Source organism: Bufo bufo, chromosome 5 (genome assembly GCF_905171765.1).
Source record: "Bufo bufo chromosome 5, aBufBuf1.1, whole genome shotgun sequence".
In the NCBI taxonomy this organism is placed as follows: domain Eukaryota; kingdom Metazoa; phylum Chordata; class Amphibia; order Anura; family Bufonidae; genus Bufo; species Bufo bufo.
In genome coordinates, this window is record NC_053393.1 from 172,534,361 (window position 1) to 172,547,550 (window position 13,190).

The 13,190-nt window shown below is 38.7% G+C and overlaps 1 protein-coding gene across 1 annotated transcript in view; it reads left to right on the top strand.

Moving 5' to 3' along the window:
* PTPRM (protein tyrosine phosphatase receptor type M) overlaps positions 1-13,190 on the top strand; it is an 855,321-nt gene that overhangs the window by 517,451 nt on the left and 324,680 nt on the right. The window contains 1 exon segment of the mRNA XM_040434446.1: positions 1,796-1,832. Coding sequence (XP_040290380.1) covers positions 1,796-1,832 — 37 coding nt within the window.

Sequence of the window (13,190 nt, forward strand, 5' to 3'; positions counted from 1 at the left end):
GTTAGGTTACATGGGTACACCTTATTTTGTTTCGCCCAATATTTTCATTGTATTAAAAGTCGACTAAATGTTCCAATACAAAGTTTGTTTCTTATTACACCAGAAGTCAGTCAGCACTATTACATAAAACTGGCCTAAATGTTTGGCGTATACATTGTGTGATTTGATACTGCAACAGTGTTGTGAATAGAGCATTTTTGATACATTAAACATATAGTATATATCAATCAGAGAGTAGTTTGGGTTGTTTGTATAACTGGGATGGGAGGATTTTTGCATACGGAGCAGTTAGCATTATAGCAAACAATGTAAACCATTATTAATTAAAGCGGTCTGCTGTATGTCTGCACATTGCCAGTGTTAAATTCTGGGTGCTGTCCCCAGAAGTGTGTTATCCTAATGTATTCTCTCCAAAGCTGTATGCATCAGAGGATGTTAAAAGCAAACCTGTCACATGGAAAATTTAGTCCAAACTGCAGACAGCAGGGGGAGAGTGAAATATAGTTTAATGGGAAAATATCGAGTATAGCTTAAATAATTTTATGCATTTATAGCTCTTTTCTATCTACACTGAGAAGTCCAATGGATCAGGATTGCCCTTTGATTGACAGGCTTGCTTGAGTCTACATACAGAAGTAGCTGTCCATCACTGATTAAGACTGCTCACATGACTAGTGAGAAGTTGTTCGGAATCTTTTATCATAAAACTATATATTAATAAGCTCAGCTCCTGCATTTTTCATGTGACAGCTTCGCTTAAAAGATTGTGCATGGCAGTTGCATGACCTATGGTGCAGTCATCTTTAAAGGGGTTCTCTAGGAATTAGCAAAAATGAAAATACTTAAATATTACTATATTATAAATACATTTCATTAGTTATAATTGCTTATTTTCTCTAGGGAGCAATCATTAGGAGAAAAACAATGGCCACCATCTTATTAGTACTCTCAAAGTCTGTCCTAATCACACAGCAGGACAAGTTATTTCACAACACTGAGCTAAAGAGCTGCCTCATCCTCCTCTCTACTATGCTTGTCAGGGATTATGATCCTGAATATAGATGATAAATCTTCAGCTAAATTTCTGGGGAATAGAATTCATGAGAAGACATGAAGTACAGAGAGGATGGACAGGTCAGACTGTGGTAATGTGGGTCTGTGGTAATGAAGACTGCATACAAGTGCTGCTGCCCATTACCGACACCCCACGTCCTCTGTGTCCTTCATGACTCCTCATGAACTCCATTCCTACAGAGATTAAGCTGAAGATCTTATCAGTGGTATTCAGGATCATCCCTGGCAAACAGAACAGAGAGAAAGATGAGGCAGTTCTTTGGCTCAGCGTTGTGAAGTAATTTGTGCTGCTGTGTGATTAGGACAGGTTTTCTTCGTACTAATAGGACGACCATTTATTTCTCCTAATCATTGCTCCCCAGGCAAAATGAGCCATTATAACTAATGAAAGGTATTTGAGAATATATTTATTATAAAGTAATATTTAAGTATTTTTATTTTCTTAATTCCAGGGGAACACCTTTTAATATTCCCTGGTTAATCCAGTGTAGGAGGGAATCTGTGGAGATAGGGCTTATAGTTCAAAGTGTACCTCAATTTATTTTAAAAAATGTATTAGTTTTACCAGTGATGTTACAGAATTTCCTAATATATTAGGGTCTTAGAAATAATAATGCAGCACAGAACACTTATAATGCATGAGCAACTAGTTTTGCTGCCAACATAAATGATAGATCTTCAGAAACCACAAACAAGTATATTCTTTCTCCTTTTGTCGCAGGAAACAAAAATTGACTGTGTGAGGATAGCCACAAAAGGTATGTAAACATATACTGTTGTTGCATATCTTTAAAATGACAGTGTAACAAAGAATATTTAACCTTTCAATAGACTTTGCAATAATCAATAGTACAATGCATGTACATAATAACACTATTGCTGACCATTATATCACAGGCATCTGGCATTTTTCTCATATGAATCCTAGATTATTATTTTTTTGCATTTCTCCCAGATCTGGTGGATGGAGGCTAGCTCCTATCCACTACACCCAGAAAGTTGAGGAGGATCTGCTTCCTAACAGTCTCTCACTCAGAAAGATAATGAACAACCTTACAGAAAGTACTGGCCGGTATTGGCGTGAGTAAAGCACCTGGGATGAGAGAGATTTTCTACCTAGCTGCAGCAGTCTCTTTGGTGTCTCTGGTGGAGTCTTGTCTCAGTCAGCTTTTGCTCATTTCCCCCCCCCCCCTCTCTCCATAGACTTCTGTGGGATGATGTAATCTGCTCTTAAACAGACAGCTATTCTGGTCTCACCAAAACAGATTTTTTATAAATTACAGAGTCAAAGTCATTTTAGAAAAGCCAGTACCTGTAGAACAAGGCATTTTCTCTGATGATATTTTGCTAAGTTTCTTACTGTTGCTTTTACTATTGACTTATGCAAAGTTGAGTGAAAAGTTAGTGACATTTAATGTCCTAAATGGGTTGTTTGAGTTGTAAGAAAACTACACCCGTGCCCCCATTATGATACAATAAAAAAAAACATGTCCTCACCCCTTAATCCCACAGTTTATAGAACTGCAGCGGCAGTCTTCACCTCTGGTTTATGTTTACAGGCTGCAGTGATGACATAGCAGTATACAGCTAAATCATTGGAGTTGATGACCAGAGCTGAATTGCTGGCAACATTGGGGATTAAGTGGTTAATGTATGTCCTTTTAATATTTTGTCACAATTAGAGGCACTGGGGGAGTTTTTTTATTACTTAAGCTACCCTTTACTGCAGTCTTATACTATCATCTTGGCCTTTTTGAATTTATGGATATATATTTTTTATTTTATTTTTAAGTTAGAATATAATGGTCTACAATGTAATGGTAAAGGCATGCTTTTATTTTGTAATGATCAAAATAATATTGCACTTTAATTATACATTTAACCATTTGCACTTCAACCACTTTTATAGAGCTAGAGCTGAAGTTTAGAATTGTATTATATTTACGGGAGATAGACGGTTAGAGATACCAGCATTATGCAAAAATAGCACCCAAATGTTTAAAAATTGTTCACATGGTTTGATACATTCAATGAATAAATTATGCACGTTAGCAACACTTCTATTCTCCATTTATTGACTGACATACTTATTGTGTCAAGTTTATAAATTGATTGCTGGGGGTCCAACTTCTACAACCTCCACCAATCCAGAGAACGGAGGTCCTGCTCCTCCGTACTGATGGAGTGGTAAGTCGTGCATGTGCAGTGCCGTTGTATACAGCTATCTCCGTTGCACCCATAGAGAATTAATTTAGTGGCAGTGCGCGTTGTTAAGATCGTGGGGGTCCCAGCAGTCGGGCCCCCAGTGATCAGCTAGTTACCCCCTATTCTGTGGATACGGGATAACTTATAAACTTGGCACAATACCTATAAGGTAAGCTCAAAATATGTCTAAAACATATACTACATTTTTTACTACAATTTGCCACATACATCTCTTCCAGTATATTTATATTAATTCCTGCATTTCCCCCACAAACAGAGTGATTGACAACTTACCTTGTCCTTTTTTATATGCAGGATGAGCTGTCAATCACTGTGTGTAGGCTGGAGATAAAAGACTCTAAGGCTTTCTCTGGATCCTTGTAACATTTAAATGGAAATGTTTCATCAGAAATGACCTGTTTCAATCAAATTTTTGTGTTCAATATATATTTTTTGATAATTTCTTTTTATTGAAATAAGGCTACTTTCACACTTGCGGCAGACGATTCCGGCAATCCGGACTCAAACTGATGCATTTGTGAGATGGATCCGGATGTGGATCCATCTCACAAATGCATTGCAATACCGGATCCGTCTCTCCGGTGTGAAAAACGGATCCGGTCTAAAAAAAAATTGCATTTTTAAAGGTCTGTTCCGTTTTGCCGGAACACTTAATACACTTCAATGTAAATTAATGCCACATCCGGCATTCTGGCAAGCAATCAGTATTTTTGGCCGGAGAGAAAACTGCAGCATGCAGCATTATTTTCTCCGTCAAAAAAACGTAAGAGGGACTGAACTGATGCATCCTGATGCATCCTGAACGGAAGGCTCTACATTCAGAATGCATTAGGATAAAACTGATCAGTTTTTTTCCGGTATTGAGCTCCTGTGACGAAACTCAATACCGGAAAACAAAAGCGCTAGTGTGAAAGTACCCTAAGACATGTAGATTCAGAGAACCTTTGCCATTGCAATAAAAATAAGCTAACAATGCATAAAAAAAAAACCTGAAGTTATGTTGCCCTGTCTTTCCCAGCCAATGGATGGTCACCTCTGAATTTTTAAGGCACTTTCCCCTAGGGTTGGTTGCCGGAGCTTTAGGTTATCTAGCTTGTTAGTTCCTAGGTAGGTGTGCTGTTCTGTTTGTCTGCCCATGCATCAACCTCTGCCTGTTCACCAATTCTGACTGCTGCTGCCTGACCTGACTGTTGCCTGTTTACCATATTGACCCATTGCTGTCTGCCCTGATGTCAGACTAGTGTCACAGGTTCGCACTGACTCAGCCTGCCCTGACCTCAGTATGTTTCCTGACTACAAGTATTGCCTGACCCCTATGTGCTTTGAACCAGTGCCTGTCCATCATTCCCAAATATATGCAGATGAAGTATACAATGCTTGCCTGAAAAATGTTCAATTGTGAGTCATCTTGGTAAAAGAAATAGAAAAAGGCTCTTAGAAAGTTTTATATTTAAGGTGAGTGTAGTTTCAATGCAGAATAAAATGGGAAATCCCATTGCTCAGATGTTTCATGTGGTAACAAGGTAGACAAAGTTGAAGGAGGTGAGTTAAGTTTAGGATGAAAGCTTTGGGATCAGAAGACCAGCCAAAGACACTAGAGTTTTTTAAATTTGATATGATTGCGTAATTCCCAGCCTAGAAGCTTTCCCATTTTGCATATCATATCTACTTTTGAAAGACATTCCAGAATTCTGGGAGGATGTCGAGATTTCCAATAGAGGGAGTTTAAAAGTTTGGCTCAGTGATCAGCTTTGTAAGTAGATCATGGTGTTTAGACCAGCCAACCAGAGCAAGATAAGTGTGGGAGTTGGTGTGAAGAGCCAATCCATAATTTTTCTGCAGGTGGACTAGACTGTTTTCCACTAAGGTTGAATAAATGTACAGAACTACTATATGTGGGACATAGGTGCATATTGCAATGACAATAGGTGTCTGGGAAATCACATAAATCTTATGCAGGTGGTCCAAGGTTCTATACCACCTAGTCAGTGTCTTGTAGGAATTTTCTTGAACCTTGGTGCACTTTGACCATGAGAGTGCCTCAAAATGCATGATGTTTAGAGAAAGTTAAGTTAGAGAAGTTATTTTTCTCAGGCTAGGATATGTCTAGGTTTAGATGATGTTTTGCTGTGTAGAAGTCTTGAGTAGATTTTGAAAAGCAGACCTGTCAGAAAAGAAGGTAGTAGTAGGTACTGCTCCAACCAGGATGGTGCTGCCAAGTCAGGGTAGTCCTTCAGAAATTGCTTACAAGTATGGTGGAATTGGGATGTATGTAAGAAAGTAAGGTGACTAGTATTGCGGTCGCCTAGGAGAGATCGAAGTTCTTTTAATGTATCTTATCTTTAAAAGTGTTGATTAATGTGTGGCTGGGCATTTGTTTCCAAATAGGTAATTTTTATTATGTTAGCAAAGAAGTTGTTTGGTGGGGTGGGGTGGGGGGGGGGAATAGTGAAGCTAAATGAGTATGAAAGACTGACATATTGTTGGACATTTAACAGTCGCGCTCCATAAGGGAACTGCAAGGTCGTGGCATAAGGCTTCTCTCAGCTTTGAGATGTGGCGAAGACTCCCTCAAACTATCTCTGCTTTTTCTAACTTAAGACCTCGCTCTCAGTACATAGGGGGTGGTGTTATCAGTGATTGGTAGCATTCACTGTATAACTGTGTATACATAGATAGTTGTCTGTCACTGATAACACCTCCCCCGTGTACTGAGAGCTGTTCACAGGCAGAAATGTATAAGTTACTACTATATATATATATATATATATATATATATATATATATAGGAGATGAAACAACGGACAGCACTCCAGGTAAAAGTAAGTGGTGTTTATTCACCCATGTGGATGGCAACGTTTCAGCTCATACAAGAGCCTTTGTCAAGGCTTGACAAAGGCTCTTGTATGAGCTGAAACGTTGCCATCCACATGGGTGAATAAACACCACTTACTTTTACCTGGAGTGCTGTCCGTTGTTTCATCTTCTATTGACGGGGTAAGCTGCTACATCCCTGGACATAGCACCCTCCTTGTGTCATTCCTCCGGTGCTGCCATTATTTTCTTTTTTATATATATATATATATATATATATATATATATATATATACTCAGCTCCTCTTGTTCTATAATATATATAATATTCTGCCTGCAGACTGCATTACCTTTTGTGATGACAGGTTAACTTTCATATTAGGCACCTCTTCTTGGTCTGTACCGATCACTTTTCAATAGTCAATTATCATCACATTTACAATGAGAGATATTAACTATAGACATATATAGACATATAACACAAAAGCAACCGTGCACAATAGGTGATGTCACAGCTTGACTAAAAAAAATTTTATGCACACCAGTAAATGAAATCAATTATAACTTTATTGGATCATGATTAATAACAGATTAACCCCTTCCTGACTCAGTGATTTTCCGTTTTTGTGTTTTCGTTTTTTGTCCCCTGCCTTCCTGGAGACATAACTTTCTATTTTTCCGTTCACATAGCCATATGAGGGCTTCTTTTTGCAGGACAAGTTGCACTTTCTAATGGAACCATTTAATATTGCATAGAATATAAAGCAATATTGTATTAGGGGTGTAATTGGAAAAAAATTGCACAGTTTTTATGGGTTTGTTTTTATGGCATTCCCTATGCGGTAAAACTGACTCGTGCTCTTCATTCTCCAGGTCAGTACGATTATGGCGATACAACATATGTGTAGGTTTTTTTTGTTTGTTTTTTGCGTTTTACTACAGATTTTTTTTTTTTTTTTAATGTTTTTCTTTTCATTTTCATCACTGTATTCTGACCCCCTTTTAGTATGGGCATTTTTACACATGGCTATGCCCATGATGATGATTTTTTTTATTGTTTAAGTATTATTATTATTATTATTTTGATTCGGGGAAAGGGGGTTAATTTGAATTTTTATATATTTAATTTTTTTTAAACTTTTTTTAGGTCCCCAGATTGCAATATGTATATGATAATGGAATCTTCTCCATTATCCTATACAGAAATAGCTATATTACAATTCAGTGCTGCCACCTGCTGGTCTGAATCGTAACATTCAAGTAATGAGCCTGGAAGCCTAGTACAGGCTCAGTCTCATTCCTGCAGTGGAATGCCTTCCCCGATCTCTGCTGGGAGGATGAGTTCCCATGATGCGCCCGCTTCTGGGTTTCTGGTCTCTCATATGCCGTGGTCACATTTGACCATGGCATCTGATTGGTTAAATGTCCACGATCGGCGGTAATGCCACAGTAATTAGCTGTGGATGTCTGCTGTATGAAACCGCATGTAGCCGATAGCTATAGCGCTCACTCCACTCCAGAGCGGGTGCCATCTTTAAAGACCCAACACTTGCTGTTCCAATGAGCTTGTTTACATGAAAATGCCCTTTCATAAATTTGGTGCAGCCACACAATGTTAACCAGACTTAAAAGTGACATGAAAACGATCTCAAATAATAAATGACCCCCAACATATTTTATTGACCTTTGGTGGCAGTGTGTAATTTTTGCACCTAGTAATAATAATAAAAGTGTTCATATAGTAGCTATATACAGTGTATGCTGCATTGGGCTCATGCAGTTCTATCAGTTTGTTAAGAAGAAATCACATTGCAGATATTGGTTAGCTCATGTTTACATCCATCTCTGTCAGAAATAATCCATTCTCACAGGAGACAGTGTTTGAAGTATAGTCTTCCCTATGAAGTTTACTTTGCTTTTCATTCTAGGGATTCACTTCAAAGTTATTTTCTTTTCTCACTTCTGACCTTCTACAGCCATCTCCATCCAAACCAAAAGTGATCCATGTGTTTGTGATGCTAAGTAGATAGTGACCTCTCCTTGACTGCCAGTAATCACCCCATCATATCAAAGTCAACCATATACCCTACATGCTTTTAGCTATTTACAGCAAAGCTATCGACAAATTCTTATTACTCACCTTTAGGAATCGTATTTATTATGCAGTATCCATCATGAGGGTTATTGAAGACCAATCATTTCTTTTATCATTAACATAGCTTGTATAATAATTTTCTCACTCGTTAGAGACAGTTACAAGACAAGAAAAAATGTAGAAGTGTAACAGAACATTTTTGTGTGAATTTTGTTAAATGACTCTTCAGCAGCTTTCCATATTGACTCTTAAGTGTATGCAGGCTATGAATTCTATTGCGTTCCATCATACGCTTATAGTGATAGCACAGTTGGGTCTTTTTTTATATCCTGAACACAGTCATTTCTGTTTTTGCTCAAATTTTAACATAATGAGCAATGGTATCAAATATTTGTAAAGCCTTGCAATAGCAACATGTCTGTGTCAAAACCACAATCCAAAATTAGAATCCAAGTAGGGCATTTATTTTCATTAAAGGTGTTTTCCATTTAACAAATGGCATTTATCATGTAGACGAAGTTAATACAAGGCACTTACTAATGTATTGTGATTGTCCATATTGCCTCCTTTGCTGGCTTGATTCTTTTATTCCATCACATTATACACTGCTCATATGTATGGGTTACAACCACCCTGTAGTGCAACAGCAGTGGTCATGCTTGCACACTATAGGAAAAGGTACCAGGACCATGGGAGTTCGCATAGGCACGCATGCGCAGCATCTCCCTTCCCAGCCAGCAGGGAGTAAAAAGGGAAGATGCAGCAATGGATGTAACCCCTGGATATGAACAGTGTATAATGTGATGGAAAAATGAATCAAGCCAACAAAGGAGGCAATATGGACAATCACAGTACATTCGTAAGTGCCTTGTATTAACTTTATCTACATAATAAATGCCATCAGCTGTTTGAAGAGAACGCAGTGCTTGTATGAGTGCTGCCTTCTCTTCACTGTTTACCTAGGTGTAATTACAGCTCCTACGTCCCCATTCACTTCAGTGGGAAGGAGCAGATGGAGTGTAAGTACTCCTTCCTATTGAAGTGAATGGGGACGGATGTGCTGTAAGTACACCTGCTCACTGTTAACATCTCAGTGTCGACGGCAAGCAGGTAAACTGTAAAGAGAACACAGCGTTCGCACGAGCTCTACGTTTTCTTCAAACAGTTGATCCGGGGGGTTGCCAGGAGTCGGACCCTCACCAATCTGGTATTGATGACTTATCCTGAGTATAGGTCATCAATATAGAAAACTGGCCAACCCCTTTAAAGGCCTTCTGTCAGCAGATTTGTACCTATGAAACTGGCTGACCTGTTGCATGTGCGCTTGGCAGCTGAAGGCATTTATGTTGGTCCCATGTTGATATGTGCCCGCACTTCTGAGAAAAGCGATGTTTTAGTATATGCAAATGAGCCTCTAGGAGCAACGGGGTTGTTGCTGTTACTTCTAGTGTCAATGCCCCTGCTGTACCTAGAGGCTAATTTACATATATTAAAACTTATTTTTCTCAGCAATGTGGGCACATATGAACATGGAACCAACACAGATGCCATCAGCTGGCAAGCGCACCTGCAACAGGTTGGCCAGTTTCATAGGTACAAATCTACTGTCAGATGCCCTTTAACATTTTCTGTTTGGTTGTAATGCACAAAACACATTTGATTGAGGACTGGTAGATCTTATTACGAATACCTGTAAGGATTCCCTCTTAACATAATGAAACCCAAGCAGGCTAATATTCATGTCCTAATAGCCAAATTAATATTTTAAGTTCACTTTTTCTCATGGTGAATGTATAACTAATTTATCATCACAACTGACATAGAAATCGTACCTTTAGTTCTGTAAAAGGGAGCTTAGAACTTTTAGAATGGATGGCAGAATGCACACCTTACTTGTCCTTGTCCTTTTGGAGCTATTTAAAGATACTCAAAAGTTACCGGTATTTTTTTATTGTCTATTTTTGGAAATGAAGATTTTAGAAAAGAAATGTATTAAGATCATTGATCATGTCCCAGCCTTTGTCAAACCTTTAGTGTCATGATCTGCATGATATTGTGTGATTCTATCAGTAGTATAATTGCCTTTCTATCAACTTTACCATTGGAAGGAAGCTTGCATTAGATGGCAGAATTCTTTGTAAAAATATGAGGAGGGATGGAGTTTTTTTTATCGATATTCTAAAGACTGCTGGATAACAACCCCAGGCATGCAGATCTAGTAATATCTATATTTGTAATCTACTTCATACCTACACTAGCAACTAGAAGAACACTGGTGGTCAAGTATGTGTATGTTCAGTGACAGATATTTGGTGCCAGATGTCCCTTGAACAAAGAATTCTTCAAATCCAGTATATCTATTCCCAGCCACATTGGACAGCCCATATACATGTTGCATTTTCATTGGATCCTGTAGACATTAGCGGAATTTGCCGTCAATTTTGTAATTCTTACAGTGTGGTCAGATAAATTGAGAGTGTTACTGTGAAGTGGACCCACTACAAGATTTTTGGTCACAGGCCTCTAAGAGCCTTGATTTGGTTTTTAAAAAGAGACATATTGAGGGTCTACGTTCCAAAATGTTGCTGAAATTTGTAAACCCAAAATGTGTACATGCTTTGCACCACATTTATTGTGCTTTAGTTTTTTAACTCATTTAACTCATCAAGGGATGTGGCTTAACTGGAAGGAGGTGTGGTCCGCTATTAACGATATGGCTTAAGATGCACAATTTTGACACATAATCCAAGCATAAAGTAAAGCCAAATGATAGGTGGCATAAACTTAGACCCGACAATCTAAAGGTGCAACAATTTTATCATTCAGTATCAGCCACTTTGATGAATCTGGTGCATTTTTAGACTGTCTAGTCTGAAACCTACAAAACTGTGGCGGAATTGCCTTTTTTTTTTTTTTACAATCCCACCCCATTTGGAATCATTTGCCAGCTTCCCACTGCATTGTATGCAGTATAAAGGTTGACATTAGAAAGTACAACTTGTCCCCCAAGAAAACAAGCCCTCATACAGCTGTGTGAATGGAAAAATAAAACAGTTATGGCTTCAGGAAGGCAGGGAGTAAAAAGTGAAGATGCAAAAATGGAAAATTGCAGGGGTTAAAGATGTCCTGTCATTACAGAAGCAATGCAGGCAGCAGATTATAGAGCAGGAGGAGCTGAGCAGATGGATGTATAGTTTTGTCCCACTTCCTTCTGGGATTCGCGTCCCTACCTATCCCTTGGTTGAACTTGATGGACGTTTGTCTTTTTTTAACCGTATTAACTATGTAACTATGTACATTTAAATCTCTGATATTTCTGATTTTATAGTTCACAAGAAAGGTGTTATCAGTGACTGAAGAAGAGACTTAAAGGGGTTGTCTCATTTCAGCAAATAGCATTTATTATGTAGAGAAAGTTAGTACAAGGCACTTACTAATGTATTGTGACTGTCCATATTGCCTCCTTTGCTTTCTGGGTTAATTTTTCAATCGCATTATACACTGCTCGTTTCCATGGTAATGACCACCCTGCAATTTAGCAGCGGTGGAACGTTCTTGCAAACTATAAGAAAAAGCACCAGCCTATGTGTGCTCCTGTTGTCTCGGCCACCCAGATAGACCAGTACTTTCTCCTATAGTGTCCAAGCTGGATTGCAGGGTGGTCGTAACCATGGAAACAAGCAGTGTATAATGTGATGGAAAAAAGAATCTAGCTAGCGAAGGAAGCAATATGAACAATCACAAAGCTTTAGGAAGTGCCTTGTATTAACTTTCTCTACATAATAAATGTCACTTGCTGAAGTGACACAACTCCTTTAAATGTAGAAATGACAAGTTTTACTGAATCATTTCCTGTAAAACTCTATATCAATCTGCTCAGCTCCTCCTGCTCTGTAACATGATGCCTGTACTGCATTTTATGGTGACAGGACCTCTTTAACTGGCTTTTCCAGTACATCCAAAGCTTGCACAATAGCATGCTTCCAGCATTTTTATGCGTGTTTTATGCTGTTTATGACATTGTATTTCTCTAGTTCTAATTATATGGCTCCATTGTAAATTGTAATAACCTTAACTAATTGGGCTTGTTGTTATATTACCACAATCAGTGGACTGTAAATTATTCGTACTGTGATTAATATTAAAGAAAAATATGAAGAGAATGCAGGGGAAGAAAAGGATGCAGTACCTGTAACCTGGCAATCTTGGGTTCCCCATTAGCTTATTCGGCCTTTCAAAAAAAAAAACTGGCTTTGACAGAACATGGGGAATTAATTACATGAATTTAGTTTTTTTGTCTTCATGACTCCTTTTACAATAGTATTGAAATGATATTGTAATGGAAATATGTGCAATAGGTCACTCCATCTCTCTGTGGAGCAGGTAACCATAGCAGCAGTAAACTGGTTTGTGTCCTTCTCTGTTCTCAATTGATTTTCTCCTTGTATCCTTTATTGTTTGGAAAGTTGAGTTTTAAGCAACTTAAGATCTTGTGTAGGAAGGCGCAAGGGATCGTCGTGGATGGAAGGTATGTGTCACCGAGGTTCCTGGCCTTGGTGAAGTAAGAGCCAGTATTTTATGTGTTAGCAGCAGCTATTGCTAATTGACACCGTCAGATTTAGCACGTCTGGGATGGCTCTTACTGGGAGTAGTCAAAGTGCTGGGTGGGTGACTACTCCCCATGCTCCAGGCCGGGTTTTGCCAGGCATAAAATCCAGTCAGCACTGCCAGGTGTGGATTTACCTCCCTCTGACAGTGGAGCTCAGGAGTCTGTGTGCTGTGAACTGAGGGCTGTGCTGGGATTTGAGGTTTGAGCCAGGCTGATGGACTCAGGCCCCTCTAAAAGCGAACAGGCCACCTATGGACTTGATGAGGCTGAACTGCTAACAGGGTGTGAATTAACACCCAGGAGAAAAGGTGACTTTTATTGTTTATGGACTCTCCTTGTGTGTGAACAAACACCAACCCACCTACGTTTTGT